The following is a 23,643-nucleotide window of genomic DNA, read 5'->3' on the forward strand; positions in this document are numbered from 1 at the left end:
AAACAAAAAGGAGGAATGCCTCGAGAAACCCCGCACAGCTGACTGGAAAAGGCTCTATATACAATTAATCACCTTACAGTGCCACAAAATTCAAACAATCCTGTCATTTTAAATCACTTTCTTTCATTGCAGTCTTCAGGTGAGATGCACCTGCCTTGAGCGAAAGTCTGGATACGGGATCTAACCACTAATAAGTGGGAAGGCCCGTGTGAGCTTATCACTTGGGATTGTGGGTATGCATGCGTTTCCACAGATGCTGGGGTATGGTGGATACTTGCAAGGTGTGTTCGCCCTGACTTGTGACACCAAAAGCAGAGTGTAGCCAACAGGCAACCATCGAATGATGATCAGGATGCTGATCATCAATCGGATGGTCTCTACAAGTAGAGAATGAGCATTCTATCTTTTTCTTTGTTTCTGGAGTAGTGAATGTCGACAAGTTAGACTGCCAATTCTTTGAGCAGACTAACGATGTTTTGTTTACTGTATTATAATTAGTAACTGACTTCTTGCAAGAATGAACAACAAAACTTGATGGTGGTGCATGGACGTGATTGTGAAGAATTTGATGGCATGTGCAAGAGAATCTCCCTGACCATTCTAATTTAGTGTCTGATTGAGGTTCTGGTTGGTAACTGGCAAATTACTAAAGGGGCCTCTTGAGCTGTGTTTGTTCTCCTTCCTGCAAAGGGCCCTGCAGGGGTTTACAAATGCCACCTTCTTTTTTAAAACAAAAAGGAGGAATTGTGGATGCTGACAGTCTGGTCAAAGTCAGATAAACTTTCCCAGGCGTTGCTCTGGTGTAGCATCCCATGAACTCTCTCTCCTCAGCCAATTCCCAAGCAAATTGCCTTGGAAAGACTTACCATAGATTTCATTCTTCCTGTGGGAAAAGACAAAACTCCCCCATGGACCTCTGTCTCACTGATCCCTATATTTCACAACCTACCCTAGTTTCTCCTTTCCCTGTTTACTCATTGGTTGGGTACCCCTGGTGGCTGCCCCCTCTCACCTGGAGACCAATCCCCTTTGCCCTGCCATTAGCTCTGCACCCCCCCCCCCTTCCCCTTCTTAAACTGTCCAGAGCATGTGCTCTCGCTCTTTCGCCTGGGTTTCCTTCAGCCACCACATGTAATTAACCTTGCTGTAATAAAATCCTGCAAAGAGCCTTCTGCCTCTCTCACTGAGCCAGCTGTAGTGAGTGTTGTGTGTGAATCTGACTGCATTGCCTGAATGTTAACCCAACCTACAGGAGAGGTTTGTTTGGAACAGATAGTAGGCAGAAGCACCCATCATCCTATTCCCCCATTTTTACTCTGGGGAGTTCAGAGAAAGAATTAAAACAATCCTTAATCTTTGCAGATGGTGTTATTTAGTTGTAAGATGTTTACAAGAAGGGTGTTGTTCGTAATTAGCCAATGATGTAAGGGATGTTGATTAAGGACCAATCAGGTCCAGCTTTGTCGGAACTGTCTATAAAAGAATGTGATGGCTAATAAAGTCTGCATTTGCCTTCTGAGACCATAGGAATCTATGTCGCTTAATTCATCCATCCCTAATACAACAGCGACAAGTTGTGACTGCTTTAGGGATACAATGGACCCTCCATACCCCCTAGCACCCCCAGAGTTTGGGCAGGGTTGAAAGGATGAATAGAGAAATAAAGAAACACCTCCCAAAGCTGGTGATAGATACTAAGATGTGGCTCTTGCCACTGGCTTTGGCAAGAATAAGGGCCAGACCCAGGGGAGATATTAAATTATCTCCCTTTGAATTGATGTTTGGAATTCCTTAACCTTGTAATTCTCAGCCTAGTGGGGGGATAGAGATAAGTGATATGTATTTGAAACAATATGTAGCCTGGATACTGTCTCTTGTGAAATCTCTTTGACAGGAAGCTCAGCTGGCACAGACCCTGCCTTTGGACTTTGCTGTTCACAACATTCAGCCAGGAGATTGGGTCCTAGTTAAGGAGTGGAAAGAAGCACCCCTGGTGGCGAAGTGCTGTGTACCTTTCCAGGTGTTGCTGACCACAGAAACAGCTGTCAAGACAGCTGAACATGGGTGGACCCATCACACTTGGGTCAAGGTCTCTGAGGGCCTGGAGATTAGGACATCTCAGCTGGAGGAGGATAGGAAGCTGCGACTGACACTCCACAGGAGTGGACTGGAGCAGTACCCAGTGCGTCGACATCGGGGGAAGCCTTGTGTGCCTATCCACAGACTGCCTGCTGAAATAATCTGTGTGGGCATCCCTCCTTTCGGATCTCCAGTCATTGGGGGCCAATCCTTGCTGTCATTGTTTTCTTTATGTTAAGCTGTTTCTGTGCCTTCTCTCGCCAGAGGTGGTGTGGAAGACAACGTGAAAGTGAAAATTAGGTTAGGAGATTAGATTACACCATTAGAATGTTTCTCTTAATAATCTTACCCTTATATTGTCAGTTAGGTTGGGGCCAAAAGTGGGAAAATAATTTTTTAACCTTGTGAGAAGGAGTAGCAAAAACCTTTAACCTTAGCAATTGTTGGGTCTGTGGAGGGCCAGGGGGATCTAAAAGCTGGCCATGAGTGGCCAGCCCAGTCGAGCCTAAATGGTGGGTTAGCATCCTGAATGAGGTTCATAATTGAACAGGATTTTGGGATGAAGAAGGAAGTCCATGGCAGCTTCATTCTTCTGAAAGAGGCATTTATTGTCTAAATAGAACAGGAAACATACGTGGGAAAAAGCGTTTGTGACTGGACTTTATCTTTGGGTTTAGATTGTTGGACCCCCAACTGCTCTCCTTATGATTGTTCCAGATATCAAGGCAGATGGAATCAAACGCATGTTAAGCTCACTAATGGTAGTTGGGTAAGGTGTTCCTTCCATAATTAACGGAAGGATTTTGAAGTCTGTAAAGCAGTGGGGAAGGATAAGTTTTTTGACCCCTTATTTTTAAGCTGCCCTCAAGATAATTCCACAAGTAGAACACATGTTTTCCATGACTATCAGTGGAAGTGGCAACACTGGAACGGAACTTGAACCCTTTTTAATAGGTTCTGGTCCAGATCTAACAAACAGATCTGGGATGTAACTGCAGGTGGAAACCTCATGTGGGAGCTTGGAAATGCAAATACTGTGATTCTTACAGCAGGGCAACTATTGTTGGGGGACCACTAGGCCCAGGAAGCAAGCTGTATTTTGACCCACCAATTTATGATGAAAATTGGAAAGGTCCCTTTGCCAATGGGACCTGGGCTTTAAAAGGGCATTACTGGATTTGTGGCCAATATGCTTACCGCAGGTTACCCCCAAACCGGTCAGGGATATGTTATGCAAAGGTATATTAGACCATTGTTCTTTCTGCTACCACAAGCTCAGGGAAATCAGTTAAGAATCAAGTTGCATGATGATTTAATTAGAGAAAAGCAGTCAATTGATGTATCCCTGGCTGGAAGGAGCATCCAAAAGTGGGGTGAAGATGAATGGCCACCTGAACGAATTATACAACACTGGATCAGACACATGGAATCCTAATTAATATCAGGTGCCAGAGAACTCTTATATAATTTAAATCAGATAATTAGGTTACAAGCTGTCTTTGAAGTAATAATGAACCAGACAGCTACAGCTCTTGACCTCCTTGCTGACCAATCTACTCAGATGAGAAATGCAATATTTCAACATCGGATGGTATTAGACTATTTATTAGCAGAAGAAGGGGGAGTGTGTGGCAATTTAAATGACTCAAACTGCTGCTTGCACGTAGATGGCAGTGGAAAGGTGGTGAAACAAATAACAAAAAGAATAAGAAAGTTAGCTCATGTACCGGTCCAAACATGGAAAGGATGGAAATGGGACGTTTTTGTGCTTATCTGGTGGACTATGGGTTAAACAAATGCGTTTCTTCCTCTTATGTGTTGTAGCAACCCTAATCTTTTTACCATGCATGATCCTTTGCTTAGTACAACTTATTCAATATGTGATCAAAGGGATGCAGGTAGTAGCCATGCCTACTGATCCAGAGATGGCTACAAAAGGACAGAAATTGATGTCAGTGCAAATAATTGCAAAACCAAAAAAGACCCAGGAACAGGAAATTAGGTCCATGATAACTAAAGTTTGTAAAGACAATTTTTTTAAAAAAATTAAAGATGAGGGATTGAGAGGAATGATGGATTTGGCTTTACAAACGAACTGTGGGTCTGCTGGTAGATAAAACTAGCACTGAGAGATAAAAAAAACAATGGGAAGGATTCCACTGACTGATGAATGGACAAAGATATTTACCTTTACAAACAAACTGTGGGTTTGCTGATAAATGAAATTAGATATTGAAAGATGAAAGAAACAATGGGGGAAAACACTAAATTCCATAAGAATTAAAAATTTTAAAAGGAGGATTATACATTAGAGGGAAATCTTGAGTATCAGGCATTCCGGGAAGTCTGTACCTCTCAAGTACCTCAGCCAATGGGGAAAGAGAGAAGGGAAACGCGGCCGGGAAATTAGGATAAAAAGGAGGGTGCGTCCTCTAAAAATTCGAGAGATCCCAGGGGAACACCCCATGGCCTCTCCCTTTATTCGAATAAAGTAAAAGGACTCCTCTGTCTCCTTTTTGGACATAAATCTCTGCTGTTTGTGGATTAATTTTCCTGACAAATGCAATAGTTCTTTAAACTTGAACTACATTTTTTTTTTGCGTATCTCTTACTAACAAAGAGGTACCAATTTATTCCCTTACTCAATTTTCTCATTTCATCTAATTATACTTCTACAAAATTGGCTTAATTTATCTGAGAAGCCTCCCCCCACATAATGACGCTGCTATTTACATGTGTATATTTCAAGAGCAGATAAAAGAAACAAACCCCCAAGATTCACAGTGGAACCGACACACCATTATTGAACTTCAGAAATTATATGGATTTTTAAAAAGTCATTATGTATTACAATAGGGTATTGATATGTCAGACTTCATTCTTTCAGGGAACAATTTCTAGAGACTTTAAGGAATTTGTTTAAATAAAGAATATAATTGGAATCTATTCAAAAAGCAGATAAAAGGCTATTTTTTCCACTCAAAAAAAGTTTTAGCTGTTTTACTACATAAACACAGTCATCTTACTCCCACAAAGTTTTTTCCAAGTTCCAAAATATTTGTCAACCCTTAAATGCATGTTCTCCAACTGTTTCATTCTGCAGAATGCACTCCAAATGACTTCAGTTCTTTCTGTAAGATACTGTCGACTGCATCCCTCACCACAACCTAATGAACTCATTATACTCCACACAGAACAGGACAGAGACCAAAATTACTGTACATCTAACAAACAGCAAATAATCTCTCTGCACAAACTGTGAAACTTCTAGATATTGTCAGTGATTTTACCATAATAAGCAAGCAAGCAGAACCACGAGAAGAAACAACTTTGACAACATTCCTTGCTCAACAGCTGACTATAATACTAAAATCAATTTCTGGTCTTTATAACTTAAACACTCAATAGCTGAGGAGGGAGAAAAATGAAAATATGGGGTTCAACTTGCAGACAGCATGTCTACAGTAGCACTAAGAAGCCTGTAGGTACAGCTTTCAAACCAGAAAGAAATAGTGGATTAGCAAAAGAAGAAAAATTAACTTTCAAATGAAAACTTAAAGTTTTTTACCTGTATTCAGCTCCCCATCCTTTAACAAAACTCATTCTTATGGTACACATTCTAGTAAGCTGATAAACTGCTTCAAAACCTTGATTCACAGATTGAGCCAGAAGAGCAGCAAATTCTTGGTTATTAAAGATTTTTAGGTTGCATCCTATAAAGAAAAAAAGTCCAAAGAGTACAATCAATCAGTGAATATTTGTGTTTGCTACACAGAAATCCAAAACTATGAAGAAACTATGAAAAGAAAATCAAATGTCCAATGAATACATTCACTGAATAGTTTTACACAATACCTTTGGTAAGCTACTAACCTGGTGGAATTTTGCACACAGTTGCAGGATGCCAGCCATATCTTTGATTACAGTTGGGGCTCTGAACAAAAATTGCGCTATCACTTAAGCACTCAGCAAAAACTTCTCCACCAATGTAATAGAGACGTACACCCCTTCCTGTAGCAAAATTCAAAAGAACTTTAGTTATGATATGACCCAAGAAGATTAACAAACAAGAGAGGATTTTGTTTCAGAGAAGGTCACAGTTTTTCTTTATAACAGAAACAGAAATAAATAATCTACAGGACAACACTGCTGGGCTGACAGCTGTAGCGGGAGCAGAACACAATTAACTTGCATTTTTCCTCCCATGAACTCAAAATAGTTGAAGGAGAAGCAGAATAATTTTTGGTCAAGAGTGAGATAGAATTTTCTAGCCATGTAATGGCTTATAACCCAATCAAAATTAGAAAGCAGTGTTGATTACAAATAATTTTTTAGTTAAAGAAATACCAGAATCAAAAATATTAGGTTTAACAGAGTTAAAACTTGTGCTAGTATTAAAGTTTTGTATATGAAGGAGCACAGACCACTATGGCAAAAAAGGAAAACACAGTGTACCACTTCAACACTCTTTGCTTACATGCACCCATACAATTTCACAACCCACTGCGTACCCCCTTCTCTGTAGTACTTGAGCAAAATCAACAGGACTTCATTCAGCCCTATTACAAAAACTCTAAGAAATATTATTGTTCACTTTTAAATTGTGGTTTTATTCTCTCTCTCAGAGTGGTAAAAAACTTGTATGGCTTATTTCTAGCAGAAGATAAGTAATGTACAATTGAGCTCTCAAAGAAAGCTATTTATAATTAACAGGTTCTTTAAGGCCATAGTTCCTATTTCCCCTTTAAAACAATTTTTCAAACAAAATGTGAATTGGTCTATTAAAAAAAGTAAGACTTCCTTACATTTTTGCTTTTCCTCATCACTGGTCATTTTGATTAGTTAGCACAGGTATAGCCAGGGCTTCTGCACATCTAAATTTTTATTAGACAAGCATTTGGATTTGGCATAGAGGCAATCAGAAGGTTCTATTAAAGAAGTTGAAATTTTTACTAAAAATCAAACCAAAAAACCTAATGAATACTGCTAAATAAAAGAATTCAGAAAAAAAAAAGGCTAGCTTATTGAAGAACCTAAAGCAAAGACACTGCATTGTTGTTGGGATTTTGGGGGACACAAGAGAGATGATGGACTTTGGACCTTAGTAGCATGAGATTTGATAAACAAAATACCTTGGCAAAAGCAAAGAGAACTTTGAAAATTAGATCTAGATTGCAAGAAGATTAAATCAGGCAGGTTTACTGGAAAAAGAAAATCTCATTAAACTCTGCAAGCAAGAGATGTTGTAATATGTGTAAGTTTGTGATTGTGATTTTAACCTAATCATTGTACTTCACATTACTAGTCTCCCTAAAACAGTATATAAGTGTTTGTATCCCACAATAAATCAGATTCTGATCACCGAACCAGTCTTCCCCGTCTCTCTTCATCAATGAAACATTGTAGAAAACAATATTCTTTACTAACCATTACAAAGAAAATCTTAATAATGTCAAAACAGCATGTTATCTTAACTGCAGCTTTTCCCATTTCAGAAAAGCATTCAAGTACTACCAATGTTCATGCTGCATTTTATAAATTAGAATAAACTAAGCAACATGCTAATATTTTGCAATTAAAGCTTAATTTCAATTATAAGCAACTCCGAATATAAATGCTACCTAGGGCAGAGCAGTCCAATGAGGAGCCTGAAAGCCAAAAATCTGCCCCTTGGGATACTTTGGTGCGTCAACTCTTTCCAGAAGGCAGAGAACAGCAACATGAGCAACAGAAACCCCTACAGTTGAGTGGCTTCCTTCTGTGCTGCTTGCATCCTGACAGTTGTGTGACTGCTGCTGCCATCAGCTTAGTGACTACTGATTGAGGAAAGGGAGATCCTTTCAGCTGTAGCCATCACTACATCTCTTCCCAATTGCAACAGGCTGTGGTAACAGAAGCAGCTATATTTCTCCTCAATTTCAGAAGCAGCGACCTCTCTATTTTTCCACTTCTGTCCTTAGCAAGAGAGATCAAGCTCCTCTTTGCAAGCCCCAAGGGAGAAGTTCTATGGCTGGCTGCACAAGGGGGAAAGGAACCCAAAACACAGATCTGCCCATCCTACCTAGGTCATTCCAGATAATTTAACGTCTAAAATGAAATTAAAGATCAGAGATCTTTACCTATGTGTCGCCTTGTCATTTCCACTGTAGCATTCCTGTTTACGTTGGAAAGCAAACCTAGACAAAATCGTTCTGAATTTGATGGATCTGTAAAGCCATCTACAGTCAGAGAAGGCTGGGATGCGTGGAAGGTTTCTCCCACTCTCTGATTCAATTCATAATATGCTATTGAACACCAAAACGCAGGCTCCGAGTAAGTAACTGGTTGCAAGTCTATAAAAAAAGAAATAAAACAAGCTTAATGCAGAATTCGAGGCTGAAAAGAAATCTATCTGCTCTGCTATTTGTCTCTCCCAGAAACAACAGCTGTTAGTCTCTGCAAATTATATTTTACTTGCTGTCATTTTTACCTACTCCAGTAAACATAATGGAATTTAGATTTTCACACAAAGGAAGAAGGAGGGGAAGAGGGGGTGTGCGGATTCTTACAGGGGTGATCTAATCTCACCACAGCCCATTTAGTTCAGTACTTGCATTTTGCTTGGCAAAAATCTAATGCTGCTATGAATGCCAGATGTTGAGACATTTCTGTTGCTTTTCTATAACTTACAAACATTTTGACAATGTTAAAGAAAAGATTAAACTATCAAACATTGAACCACACAAAGGGAAAAATATTAATATGAAAATTATATTTTCTTATATTACACTAGATCTTATACCATCTCTATCTAAAAGCAGTTCCAAGGTCCTTTTACTCTCCCCTACGAGAGCTCAATATCTTCCCTGTGCATCTTCAACTTTTCCTGAGCTGCTTGCCCTTTTTACCTACCCTCATTACTTACTAAGCATTCTAAACAGCATTCTTCTGTCATCATTCCTTAAACAAACCCAGGGGAATCTGATCTTCCTGAGGCATTTATACAAATACACAGCAATGGCACCTCATCAAAGCAGGTGGACAACTAATGTGGGAGCAATGATTGTGTTGCGGTTACAGGTGAAACAGTACATGAGAAGAGTAGCAGAACATATATACAAGGGAGTCAGCAAGTCTGGGCAGCACTATGTATTAGCTAACATCCTTTAAACTATTTTCTAAACACTAGTCCTGCACACACAACCATATTATTCTTTCTCTTTGCTAGGAACTCAACAGTTACAGAAATAGAGTAGTAGTTAAGAAGTTATTTACCCAGCCCTATCATGTTTATCATCAGGAAACCAACCCAATAGTCTCCTCCTAATACAGTTCTTAATTTTTTTAAGTATGTTTTCAGTTTAAATGTAATATATACATAAAGAAGAGTCATCACACAGAGAAACAATTACAAGAATTTCCAGCTTACCCAGGCTATGATTAACTGGAGAAAGACTACTAGGAGACAGCTCTGCTGGAGATCCTGTTGAAGCAATACAGATTGTTTGAGAGCAAATGACTCTCATTATTTCAGATAAGTAGGAATAACCATTATCTAGATATAGTTTTACATTGAAATTCTTCAGAATAAGAAACCTCAGAAATACTAACACCACTTTTCCAGCATATCACACACTTATTGTGAATTAAGACTGCATTTAATTTTCCAGACTCATGGGACCCTACCCCACCTCATAAACCTAATTAACATCTTAGTGTTGTATTTGGCAGAACTTTCACTTAATGCACAATCTGTGAACATAACTTTATGTATGTGCTTGTCACAGAATCATAGAATGGTTTGGATTGGAAGGGTCCTTCAAGATCATCTAGTTCCAATCCCCCTGCCATGGGCAGACACCTTCCACTAGACCAGGTTACTTAAAGCCCCATCCAACCTGGCCTTGAACACTTCCAGGGATGGGGCAGACACAGCTTCTCTGGACAACCTGTGCCAGTACCTCACCACCTTCACAGGAAAGAATTTCTTCCCAATATCCCATCTAACTCTACTCTCTATCAGTCTGAAGCCATTCCCCCTTGTCCTATCACTCCATGCCCTTGTCCAAAGTCCCTCTCCAGCTCTCCTGTAGCCCCTTTGGGTACTGGAAGGTGCCCTAAGGTCTCCCTGGAGACTTCTCTTCTCCAAGCTGGACAACCCCAACTCTCTCAGTCTGTCTTCATAAGAGAGGTGCTTCAGCCCAGTAAGAAGGTAGTGACTTCTTCTCAAATTCAGTGGAAAAAAAGCTAAGAAAAAGTGGACGAGACAAGCAAGATATTGCTTCTATTCTGAAAGGAGAGGGTTTATCTCTAGAAGAACAACTTGGATTTCCTCATTTGAGATTATTCTTTCCTGGAAGGAGGAAGGAAAAAGTTTAGAAAAACATGAACTCCTCAACACAATTTGTGCATTTGTAGAAAAAATACTAAGAGGCTTTGCACAGAATCATTCCTACAATGATTGCTGATATCAGGCTTTTTAAATTAAGGTAGCCATTATCACATAGTGGGGAAATATTGCAATTCTTTTGGAAACTGGTGCAGTTGATTCCAGCTAACTGAAAAAGATTGCTAACATATCTGTAACTTGTTTAGGCCAACAGACATGTTGCTTCAACGAACCTGTTTCCAGAAGGTAAAGTTGGAGATGGTTAAAACAAATCAGCTATTAAAATTTGATGATGACTTAATTAGATCTGTATGTTTTTATTATAAAACAAATGTAATGTACTTAATATGGCACAGAATGTTTTAAAAGCATTCCCCTAACAAAATATTAATTTGTTCACTAAAGACTGAAAGTGATATTTTAAACAGAAAACACCAGGTTGTACAGAGGAAAACTGCCATCATCTTTTAGCCTGAATTCATGTTGCTATGCAGAGGGATCACAGCTAGTGATCCCAAGTTTTGAAAGTAGTTACCTGTATCCATGCTTTGGTTTAACTGCTGGTCATTTGTTTCTCCATCTTCACTGATATATCCTGGAGGTGGTGTTTCTGTCAAAAAAAACCAAAACAACAAAACACCTAATGGTTCAATGACTGAGGAAATTTGTACAATTTAGCATTTTGAGTTTTTGTTCTCAAGTCCTCATGAGCTTAATTCAATACCTAAATACTTTATTAGAATGTCATTTTGCCATCCCTTTCTCCTTCCAGTAGGTCTTCAAACACATTACTTGCCTTGTCTATGCAAAATGTATAATCTCTTTTATGCCAGTCAACTGTTCAAATGTGTTAATACTTGTCTTTTCCATTTAAGACAAGACTCTTTCACTAGAATAAGTAACAGTTTTGTAATTGTGATCAACAGCTTTCACATTTAGTAGAATTACAAATAAAAAAACCCCCACATCTGGTGACTTGCACAAAAAAAAATCACGTGAGCTGTCTTAATTTACTATAACCATCAGGTCAGATACCCTCCCATGCCTTATAGATTTGAAGGTTACTTTTCAGTTCAATTCCCAAATCCATTTTCCTTCATTATCTAAAAATTTCACTCAATAATAACTATATTATTTAACTAGTTACACTGCACAAGCTCTATTATCATTATTACTTCCAAGCTCTATTAAAACAATCATCTATTCTTTTAACTAGCTTTCTTTAAAGATGGAGTTTCAGTAACCAAAGCAAACTCAGAAACAAGTTTGAAGCATTCTGATACTAGAAACTTTGCCTAATTCAACAGAAATATCTTCAAAATCCAGAAGAGTATGCATGTTCCTTTTCTCCATTCAAAAGATACTTTGTAATCCAGATAAGTTAACCAACTGCCTTTCAGGAAATAATTTTCTTTGAACTGGGCAAATATCTTTTCCTATATGGAGTTGGACTTCAATGATCCTTGTTGGTCCCTTCCAACTCAGGATATTCTATGATTCGATATATTAAAGGCAAAACCTGGATTGCTTTAGTGAAAGTGTTTGAAGATAACTATGTCTACAATCACCTTAGAATTGTCTCTGAGACATCTGAGGGATTAAGTACATTTAATTACATTACTGTCAAACAGCAGAAATTAAGAGCTTTTTGCCCAAGAATTAAAATCAAATTATATCAAATATCATGTCTGAGATTTACAGCAATATATTAAGGTCAGAAGGAAGTCAGCGACAGGAAATTAGATTAAGTCAGTTGATTAAAAAAAATTAACCAAAAGAATTATCCTTGGTTCACTCTGTAAAACTAGTGAGCTAAATATAGATGTGACAAAATTCAAACGAGAATTTAAAAGGACGATTAAAGGAAATCTTCACTATCAAGAATTATGATAACAAAAATCATACTAATTTTGAACATTTTTATTGAATTCATTGTGATAAAGTGGACTCCACCCTTCTCCAAATCGTTCATTATAAAGGCCACAGCCATGGTAAAAGGTCAATTACCATTTCCAATCCAACTCACACTTCCTGTTTCCAGTTTCTAATCTAGAGTCTTTTGCATAGATTATTTTCCATAACTAATCTCTGTCTGAATAGAGATTTCCTCCATGTAGTAGTATTAATGGAACATACAGCCCCAAGAGCCATCCTGCACCTTCACGACTGCCATCTTCCCAGCTGTAAGTGAAACCAACCTCTCTGTAGACCATGTACTGAGACAGTATTGTGGTGCAAAGCTACCACAGTCTTAGTTTGGCCTGCTGCTAAAGAAAATGGTTCTCTGAAGCAGGCTGTCAAGACACACAAGATTTATCAGAACCTAGCTAAATGTTCAAGATTAAGTCAGCCAGGTCAAATAAAGTAAGATGCCATTAATATAACAGGAGGGTGTCAGTGACAAAGATAAGGATGCAAGGTGCGGTTAGCTGCATAGTCATTTGAAAATCATGTGAATACCCACAATCACCTTGAACATACTTCCTGCAAGTAACTACCTAGCTGCTTTAGCTCATTTCCATAGCACTGGATTTGCAAATGGTAGCTTTCCAGTAAGTTGTTAGGAAATGGTATCAAAAGCCCTCAGATGGAGTCAAAAAAGGCATGCATCAGTTAGGAAAGCAGCACCAATTTCTATCCCCTTAAATTGCTCTTTAAAGATCTGCTGTCCCTAGGTGACAACAAACATGGCCCAGATTAAACAGATGAGAACAAATTTATTACATTTTTAATGCCATTTCAATTCTTGGATGCATTTAAAGAAAACACAAACAATAACCTGTTTAAGACACATAGATACAATTTCTATATTACACATATTTGAGTTTCAAGTAATTTTATTCTTCAAGAGAGTCTAGATCTGAATTTTCAGCTTGTTCATAACATAGCTGCATTAAACATTTATGAGAAAGCTTCAGCTTTACTTGGTTTTACACTCCAGGCAACTTCCTAAAGGGATAGGAAACACAAAGTTGGGGCAGGAAACCAAGTTCACTGATTTTATGTTTCAGTAACAGTACCAGGTTTTGGGTACACTGTAGCAGGGTAGTCTTGGGATGGGGAAGAGGCAAAGAAGGGGAAGAAGGAATTCTTTGATTTCAATATTGTTAGGTTGCTCTTTCATACTAAAAAGACAAAACTGTGCACACCATAGTAACAAACACACAAAGCAGACCTTGATCAATTGTGGACTGCAGATCAAAACACTAAGTCACTCATTTGCAACTTAAAGTTTTCTCCACAAACTACATCTGGTGAGATTGAGTAGTAAACTGCTTCTCAATCTCCAACACACAGCATTTGGCAACCCCTATATGCTTGTAAAACAGATTAAAAGCATAAGACAAAGGTCTGTTTTTCACTCATTAGCATTCTGAATCTTAAATAAGCTACTGAAACCAAGTAAGCAATATCATTTCACACAGGATTGTGTTCTGCAAACAGCAATGTTCAGGTATTTCCATTGGAACTAATACACAAAATCAACTAGATCTAACTTATTGGCACATCTTGCAATTAATTTGATCACTTAGGAGCATAAAATTATTATCTTTGTTTCAGCTGCACAGTGTCAAACATACTGTTTACAGTGAAAGTTAAGAAAATACCTGGTATGTAATTGCTCTGTGGTTCAATTCCAGCTGGAAAGTTAGTGTTTTCAGGAATGGAATGGGTATAGTCATCAAGAGGTGGCAGTTCTGTTAGAATCTCAGTGTGCCGTGGCACTAGTACAGGAGGCAAGACTGGAAAAGCAAAATTCAAAGCATTGGTAAGACCCTCAAAATGCACGCTTCTGTGAGCTAAAAGGAAAAAATATCTATCTAAACCATCTAACAATATCTTCAGATGTTTTGAAATTTTCTGAATCTCTGTACTGCTAGTATTATGATTGCACTGATAGTGGTAGAAACAGATTCCTGAAGTGCCTCTTGACTAAGACTATTCCACAGTAGCAAAGGTGAATCGTCTATGTTCTCCTTTTAAGTCTGGGCCATATTTAGCCATCTGGAAACTACTGGAGGTCCCGGAAATGTTTATCGGAGTAAAGATATCTCCACATTCATAAAGATTTTTCAGTAACTTTACTATTAAAAACTATCAGGGGTTGTTTTTGCAAAAGCTGTATCTCTAAGAATCTTGAACTTTTGGCAAGAGAAAGCATTTTTCTCTTTTTCACTTATAACATGCTGATCAAGCACATACAGATGCTATACAAAGTCAGAAATAGTCTTCCTACCTGGTGTCTCCACCCTCTGGTAGTGGTAAGGGTTTACACATACTTCATCTTTTTTAAGATTAAAAGCATATTCACAGTTTTCAATTGCTTTAAGTTCATGGTGACTGTGAAGATCTGGCCAACGCCACAAACGACAGTAAATAACATGTGGTAATCCTTTACGATGAGATACCTGTAGACGGCCATCGAGAGATCTGGAGGGAAAAGATGTTAAAAAGTTTTTACAGAATGCATGCTCTTAGCCACTTAAGCAAGAGTATACACACATGGGATGGGTAGTTTAATGATTTTCAGAATTCAGTGGATTGATACTGCTAGTGACATTTATACTCTTGTTGAAAAGCTTCAAATATGATAAAAATGATCATATCAGTAGTCTCTTAACTTGTATTTGGGTCGCTCTAATCATTGGCAGTTAAATTTAGAATTCATTAAAAGCCACTTTACCTCCAACCAAGTATTTAGGATGATTGCTTCATATATTTTTTTAAATGCAGAAGACAGTTGTTAAAAAAAAAAAATCACACACTTAATAGTCCCTTCCACTACTAAACCTCAAAGCTTTGCTGTGGCATAGATGCTTTATGGCTTTAAGAATTCCCAAAGGACTGCAAATAAGCCTATAAGCAGTCAGCTGCTCAAGTGATCCACATGGCAGTATAACTGCAATGTAAAAAGCATGAATGCACATCTTTTAAGGACTGTACAGTTTATCTTCTTTACTTCATCTGCCTTATTACCAACTGAAATAATTTTGCTAGTTTTAAGACAGACTGCATATGCTTACACAAATGCAGATGTTTATGATTGTTATGGGATGGGAGACAAACCTCAATACAGAAATCAAGTAATATGACATGAAAAAATAAAGACCCTGTTTAGAATTTGCCTGCCATTAACTACTGAAGAATTTATAAACAATTCTTTAGTAGCTCATATCTGAGCCAATTAGCAAGATTTAACTGAAAGCTTTTGACATCCAAAGCAGTTAAAATACTTTGTAAGATTAGGCCTAAAGAATCAAGCTTCCCAACTTCGTTAATATAAATACCAAATCATATTAGAGCTTGCATTTAACAAGTCTTCCCATTCTTTCAATAGCACTGTCATGAAAAATCAATATTGCAGAATTAGAATTTCATTGGTCAAAACATCAGCTGATAACACTTGGATTTCTACACTGGCAAGCAAATATCTTAAAATGCTGTACCATGAGAGGCCTAGGAAGCATTTTAGTCTATTTTACAGCTAAAGCATCCCATTACAGACCCTCCAAAGCAAATCCCTCCCACAAGATTTCTATGATGCAAGAGGGCAGAATATTCACCTGGTTTGTTCAGAGAAGCTGTAAAGGCCTGTTGTATCCCACTGATCTATCGTGTTTGGTGTACTCAGTCCCCAAATTTCTGAACAAGTGCTGTGCATAATAAATTAAAAACAAAAACAAAAAATTGATATGAATATGGAACATGGTTATTCAAAACACTATGGTGTCAAACATGGAAAAACATACAGAATACTTCCTTTCACATAGAAGATAGAGCATTGTTTGACTTGCATTTAGAATGACATCGCATGCTGTATTTTCTATATGAAGGAGGCTATCAAAATGGAACAAGTGATTCAAGGTAAATGATTAATGTTTTTAAAAGTTGAACAAGTTCTCTGCTTTTAAGAAGCCAGTACAGTTGTAACATCACTTAAAACAGGCTAAATTTCTTCAGCCTAGCTCTTAAAAAATTCTGTTTTAAAGGGTAGTTTCTGGGTTTGTTTCTTGGGGGTTTTTGTTTGTTTTTAAACATAAGCTTCCCTAAGACTTCAAACAAATGCCATGTATATCTGAAACTGAAGGTCACAATCTAACTTTCAGGTACCATCACTTAAGCACTAATCTCATTTTCCATGCACATACTAACTTGCTGCTTTCCCCAAAAGAGGAAAATTCAGACTTTAAAGAAAAGCACATCATAGCTACTACTTTTCACTGTTTTCTGTACTCTCCTTGATTAAAGAACTAAATATTCTTTTCCACAGTATACAAAACACAGAATGTTTAACACGGTTTTACAGTATAGCATTTTATGATTCAGCTACAGGATAACAAACCTTTAATTGCTAAATCAAGAAGAAGGAAAAGAGAGACAACTAATTTTTTGCCAAACTGGTTCAAGGACAAGATCACAACAGTAAAGAAAAAGGAGCCTTCAGTCAGAGGCACAAACTAAAGGCAACATCAGATTTAAACAAAGCAAGAAAAGAGCATGGGTTTGTAAACAGAAAGCAGACTCAGAAGCATAAATCCAGCTCAGCTCTATCACAGACTTGCTCTGTGATCACTAAAAATGGACAGTTTATTTTTATACAAGTGACATACAACTAGACTTCGCACCTCAGAAATTATGAGAATTTGGTTCAAAAGCAACTTACATCTCTATTTCCTAATTACAGAGCCTGAAGTTTGACTGTCTGCTACAGTCTCTAAAATAAATAGCCTCTGAAAAGTTGCAACAGAAAGAAAAGAATCCAAGTTCACCAAACTCCTGGTTTTAAATATAGGTGTTGCAATTTCAACTACTAAACTTAGCTGATACAGTCACAAGTTTGGATTGAGTGCTTAAGGGATGAGAAGTAGGTATTTTTATTTCCCTTCTCTACACAGGGAAAATTCAGTAGTGTTATGAAACAAGAAGACATAAACATAAGTGTGGGCTACTGATGAAGGGACTTAATGGTTCTTGTCCCCTTCTTGCCTGTCCCAAACACCTCACTTTTAGTGCCATTCCAGGGAGGCTGAAATGTTCATGCAATTGAGCAGCAACCCAAATCAATCAACTGGCTATCTGACCACAGAACATACATGGCAGAAAATTTAACTTTTGAGAGTTACTTTTCTATATCACTTCACTGTAGAGCTTCATGAGCATTACGAATCAGGAATAAGACTATAATTGTGGACAGCAGCCTGCATTTATCACAAATAAAATTGTTACATAAAATATGGCCTTTGACATTTTACTGATTACAGACACAAGTAAAATATTGTAATAGAGAACATTTGTCTAGTAGAGAGCAGCAGTGTCAGACGAGAAGGCCTATTCTCTTATTTAGATCCAGCTCTTCCAAAGAGCCAACTCTCCTGAACAAGTTACATCTATCTCAGACACAGGCAGCATCACAGATCTCTACAAAGTGGGCAAAGAGGGATCCTGAGCATCACTATATCAGCAGAGCATACAGCCTCTCTTTTTCACATTCCTAAAACGACTCTAGGATGGTAGACTGCCAGAAGCTGCGTAATGATTAAAATAGTTGCCCTGAAGATGCATAAGGCGCATGTGGGATGCCAGGGAGCATTCCAACACTGTACTGTGTCCTTAAATATTCACCACTGCTGCTTGTAAGACAGACCATCATATACATTAAATCAGAAGAACAATCAGCAGACACAAAGCCTGCTGCATATTAATTGACACAGTCAGCTCATTACCTTTGAGCAATGGATCCTTTATACAAAGCAGTGCTCCAAAGCTGACACTATTACAGATTACACATTCCCAAAATTGTGGGGTGCATCACTGGTGAAAGCATGGCATGCCACACATTTGCTGCACAAGACTTAAGATAGCATATGCAAAAGTAAAATTTCACAGTTCCTGACAAAGCATGATGAATAGGAACAGTATTTTATATTGCTAACCTCTTCTATCTATAAATATTCAAACTATCAAAGCTGACAGCATATTTCATAACCTACAGAACGAAAAATGTAATCCTGAAGTGACTGCAACAGTCATACGTTATAATGAAGCTCAGGACACCATGGAGGGAAGGCAGGCCAAGAGGTACAGAAAAAGTGAACAGTTAGAAATTAGAGCAAAACTGCTCTAACATACAGCAGCTTACATGACATACTATCTTCCAGAATATGTCTGCTTAGAGTTAGGATTAATAGAAATCTTTTACTAGTTCATCTACACTATAACTATACTCAACTCCAGTAATGCACAATCAAACACAGAAAAGCCTGCAGGAAATCAACCCATACAGTCAATAAAGTCAGCTCAAAATAGCTTTTACTGTTCACTGGAAGAAACATCTGAGGAAATAGAGTGGTCTCTCCACTCTCCTGCTTACATAAAAGAACCATTACCTGAGATGCAAGACTGTCCCCCCACTATATCACCCAGATAGTAAACAAGGCCTCTTAATATTCACACACATGCACACTAAATCAGAATGAAATTCCTCACAACCCTAAAAAGCATACTTGATGCACAGCACTTCCATGAAAGACCACAATATGTTCATTCATATGCAAGCAATAGCCTGACAGAGGGCAAACATATCTATTCATCCCAGAAAGGTGGTGCTGGAAAGGTGACTGCATTCTGAAAGATGTTTAAACAACCACTGTAATGCAACCACTAAAACCCTCTGAAAGGGAAACAGGAGTACAGAATTACTGTCCCAAAATAAATAGGATGCATTATCTCCTAAACCTACATCCAAAGCATCCAAAACCCCTTGTGAAGAGTCCTTTCTATTCCTTATTCCATAAAGAATTTAGGAGAATCAAGGATTAACATCTGTACTCATAAGTTAAGTCTTGTCTGGAAATATTCCCATGCCCTGGAACGTGATCATTTATGCTAGAAAGCAGCTAGGACATTCCCCAGCACTGGGCCATGCCAATTACTGTTCTTCTACACAATTCCCAGGTTTGTGAATGGCACATCATCAGAACCACTTCAAAGATACATATGAAGTACCAGAAACTCTATACAGAAGTTGCTAAATATAATTTTCTTCTTCTTCAGTCTCAGAAAGCAGAACTGTAAAGGAGCTTAAAAAGCACCAAGTTCAGTTGATAGCCTTCTCTTTATCTGAAGTGGTAGCACTAGAGAAATGGCAAATAAAACCTGAAATGCAAATAGCATAACGCTTGTCAAAGCCCACATTATACAGAAATCATTACAGAATGGTGTTGGACATTCAACTTGCTTATTTGTGAAATATTACATTGAGCCACTAACATTTCTACTGAATCTTTCATATCTTTTAGGATCTACAGCCACTAAGAAGTTTGCCAACTCCACATTCAAGGCAATCACCTCCATTTGGTTTTTTTCCTGCATCCTATAATCACAAGCATTTCTTACATTTAATCTGTCTACCCCTACATTTTCTGAGGCATTTGTAGTGCTGGAGCTGTGACTGAAACAAAAAAATAATTTTAGTAAACCATGACAGTACCCCATTTATCTGTTTTAAAGTAGGAGATTAAAGTTTTCAAATTATAGAATTGTTATGCAAAATCTTCCCTATAGATATGAACCTGACATTTGTTTTAACTCACATTTTCACTGAAAGACTAAACAAGAAAAACGCAACAAAAAATATGATCAGGTTTTCACTTGAACTGGAGAAGTTACTTAGCACAGGGACACAAACACCTTTATACCAGCCTAACATTTACAGGACTTACTACCTTGACTTACTAATTTTGCCAGGGGGGTAGAAAAGAGGTGCAGAATTTGCTTTGAGAGCTACACCAAGCTATCAAAACAAGAGTTAGAGAAGTAAGAAATGACCACTAGATTTAGAGAATCCTATTTTCTCACAACAAATGGGCAAATGCCAATGTATTAACATTGCTCATGGCTGCTTGTGTAAAATTTGCCTGAGAAAACAGGTTGAAGTCTGCAGATTAAAGATCTGTACCTTGTATAGCAAATTAGTATTTGTTTGTGTGATTGGAGTTTTTTGTGGGGCTTTTTTTGGTTCATCACAGGTGAAGCTCCTGTGAAGACACTGTCCCATTACACTCCACTGATACTAACTTTGAGAAAAGGGTCAATGAATTGATGGATGAAAGAACAGAATCCTTCCTCTCATACCAGTTTTCTTTCTGATACACCTAAGATTCAAGAACAGCTGGGAGGGAAACATGCCAAACCTTTGGAACTAGTTCAGAGAGGGCCTCAAAGACAACAGTAATAGGAAAGCCTGATTTGACAAGCTTAGGTGTAATATAGATGAAACAAAGCTATTAAAAAAGTTCATTGGCTTACATACAATATTGTATTCAGCACAGACAGTTCCTAACAAGTCTGCCAAATTCCACCTTGGACTTCTGGTGGGCAGTCTTTGGCCTGTTTAGGACATTTATTGACAGAGTACCTGGGGAGTCAGTCCTGAAACGCAAAGGTGTCCAGGAAGGCTAGATATGCTTTAAAAAGGAATTGTTAAATATTCAGGAGCAGGTTCTCCCCATGTGTAGAAAGACAAGCTGTCAGGGAAAGACCAGCCTGGTTAAACAGAAAATTTAGGCTGGAACTTAGGGGAAAAAAAATCTATCATCTCTGGAAGGAGAGACAGGTAACTTGGAAGGACTATAAGGATGTCACAAGGGACATATATAGGGAAAAGATGAGAAGGACAAAAGACCAACAAGAACTTGATTTGACCGCTGCAGTTAAAGACAAAAAAAAGTTTCTATAAATACATTTGCAGCAAAAGGAGGGTCAAGGAGAATCTCCATTTATTGAATGCAGAGGGTAGTGTAGTGTAGTGTAGTGTAGTGTCAGGGTATTGAGTCAAGGGGTCAGCTGGAAATATATTTAGGATAATTGAAAACTGTAGATGAGTCGAGGGGCCAGCTAGGAATACAATTGAGATAGTAGAAGATTGCATATTTTAGTTAAGATTTTAAAATTAGTTAAGGAGCTAAGTTGGTAATATAGGTGGCAAGAATCAAGTACCTGAGTTAAAGAGTAACAAATGCATTAGGAAAGAGAAGCTAGGAGTGACAGGGATAGATGTAGCAATTGTGAAGGAGCAGAGACCATAGAAATACCTTGCCTTAAGAATAATCAAACAGTTAGGAGAGGCTTGGACCATGACCAGCAGATCAAAAAGTCCTGCCAACTGGCCATGGGTGAAGAGTTCACCATGAGGAAGATGGCTTTCTTCCTCCCATACCCCCACTCCCTTATTTCAAAATCCCACAGACCCAATTAAGGGAGTACAGTTGCACAGCAGTAATGTCTATTTCAGCTGATTAAAATACAAAGTGAGCAGGTAATGATTATGTATTATGTGTCCTTAGAAACCACTTGGATATGTAAAACCTTTTCTGCATAAATAGAGAGTAGGAGTCTGCGACTCCTTGCACATGTATTTGGAAATGATTCCACATGTGTCCAGTGTGCTGCAATAAATACTCTTCTTTTCAACTTTAATTAGTTGAAGAGTCATCTGTCTGTGCATCAGTATGAAGAAAAGGCAGAGATATTTGATGGCTTCTTTGCCTCAGTCTTTAATATCAAGACAAGTTGTCCTCAGGATAACCAGCTCCCTGAGCTGGAAGGTAGAGATCAGGAGCTGGATGAAGGCCCCATAATCCAAGAGGAGATGGTTAGTGACCTGCTATGCCAATTAGATACCCAAAGGTCTATGGGCCCAGAGGGGATCCACCCCAGAGTAATGAGGAAACTGGCAAAAGAACTTGCCAAACCACTCAATCATATACCAGCAATCCTGGTTAACCAGAGAAGTTCCAGCTAATTGGAAATTAGTAAATGTAACGTCCATCTACAAGAAGAGTTGGAGGGATGATCCAGGGAACTACAGGCCTGTCAGCCTTACTTTGGTGCCAGGCAAAGTTATGGATGATCCTGAGTGCCACTACATGGCACATGCAGGACAATGAGTGGATCAGGCCCTGGCCAACATGGATTTACAAAAGGAAGGTTCTGCTTGACCAACCTGATCTCCTTTGTCCTGAGTAACCCAAAATGTTATTGTATTCCATATCTATCTGTGCCCAAAATTGTGACTGTCTCTTTAAGACCCTGCAATGCAATGGTGGGGCAGGGGTTGCCCGGGGCTTTTAAAAGTTGGAGCATGCAGGGAGTCCTCTCTCTCTTGCCATTTTAGCTCTCTCTCTCTCTTTCACCTTGTAGCTCTTGCTCAAGGCAAAGGCTCCCTTTTGTGGTTTATTTTCTGTTTCTCTCTGGCATCTGGAGGGGGTTGTTTCAGGCAGGTTACTGGACTCACAAAAGTAGCAACTCAAGAAGCTGCATTTCATGATCAAAAACTGTTTCAGAGTAAAATTTGCAACACCTGTCAGCAGTGCGAAGTCTAAGCTGGTCTGGGGTTGGGCTGCCATGCATGAGTGCCTGAGAGTCCATTTTCTCCCCCCCCCTATGAAAGTGGAGACCCAAGACAGCAGTGCCACCTCCAGCAAAGTCCAGTGGGTGGCAGGCAGCAAGAAGCAGTAACACTGACCCTCACAAACATCAGCAATTCCCATCTTCCACTAAACTGCTTCATAAGCTCCGACTTTCCTGTTTGGTTTTTTTTTTTCCAGGAGCAAGGGTGCACTGAGTGGGGTTAGTCTGCCATCTCCCTTTTGTCTCACAGACAACACAGGCACCTGAAGAGCATGCCATCTTGGAGGGAGAGCTGCCACTGTCTTTTCCCTTTGTCTCTCTACACAAGTGGCGAGCACCGTCTTGGGGAAGGAGACACTTTGCCATTTTGGGTTTCTCTGTTCACAGGGAGTCTGTAGGATTTCAGCAACTTTGTAACTAGTGTCTACAACTTATTTTTTGCTTGCTGATGTTTCATTTTTTAGTAAACTTATTTTTTCACTTATATCTACTTGTATTAGTTTCTTCTTATTGGTGGGAAAGGATTCATTAAAACTAAAGAGGTAACTCATTTGCATCCACCTTAAATTGTCTTAAACTAAGACACCTTCTATGACAAAGTGACCCACTTAGTAGATGAGGGAAAGGCTGCGGATGTAGCCTATTTAGAGTTCAATAAAGCATCTGACACCATCTCCCACAGCACCCTCTTAGAAAAACTGGCTGCTTGTGGCTTGCATGGGTGGACTCTTAGATGGGTAAAAAAACAGCTGGATGGACAGGCCCAGAAAGTTATGGTATATGGA

At 38.6% G+C, this 23,643-nt stretch overlaps 1 protein-coding gene across 2 annotated transcripts in view; it reads right to left on the reverse strand.

Annotated features, from left to right (window-relative positions):
* The window catches only part of LOC132086215 (mothers against decapentaplegic homolog 2-like), a 108,684-nt gene that overhangs the window by 24,233 nt on the left and 60,808 nt on the right, over positions 1 to 23,643 (reverse strand). The window contains exons 3-10 of one of the 2 annotated variants that reach the window (XM_059491700.1): positions 16,012 to 16,101; positions 14,685 to 14,878; positions 14,056 to 14,190; positions 10,983 to 11,057; positions 9,488 to 9,541; positions 8,199 to 8,411; positions 5,953 to 6,090; positions 5,648 to 5,792 (exon numbers count right to left, since the gene is read on the reverse strand). In XM_059491700.1, coding sequence (XP_059347683.1) covers positions 5,648 to 5,792; positions 5,953 to 6,090; positions 8,199 to 8,411; positions 9,488 to 9,541; positions 10,983 to 11,057; positions 14,056 to 14,190; positions 14,685 to 14,878; positions 16,012 to 16,101 — 1,044 coding nt within the window. The remainder of the gene's footprint in view (positions 1 to 5,647; positions 5,793 to 5,952; positions 6,091 to 8,198; positions 8,412 to 9,487; positions 9,542 to 10,982; positions 11,058 to 14,055; positions 14,191 to 14,684; positions 14,879 to 16,011; positions 16,102 to 23,643) is intronic. The other variant, XM_059491701.1, reaches the window with a different exon arrangement.

This window comes from Ammospiza nelsoni, chromosome W (genome assembly GCF_027579445.1).
Source record: "Ammospiza nelsoni isolate bAmmNel1 chromosome W, bAmmNel1.pri, whole genome shotgun sequence".
Taxonomy (NCBI): Eukaryota; Metazoa; Chordata; class Aves; order Passeriformes; family Passerellidae; genus Ammospiza; species Ammospiza nelsoni.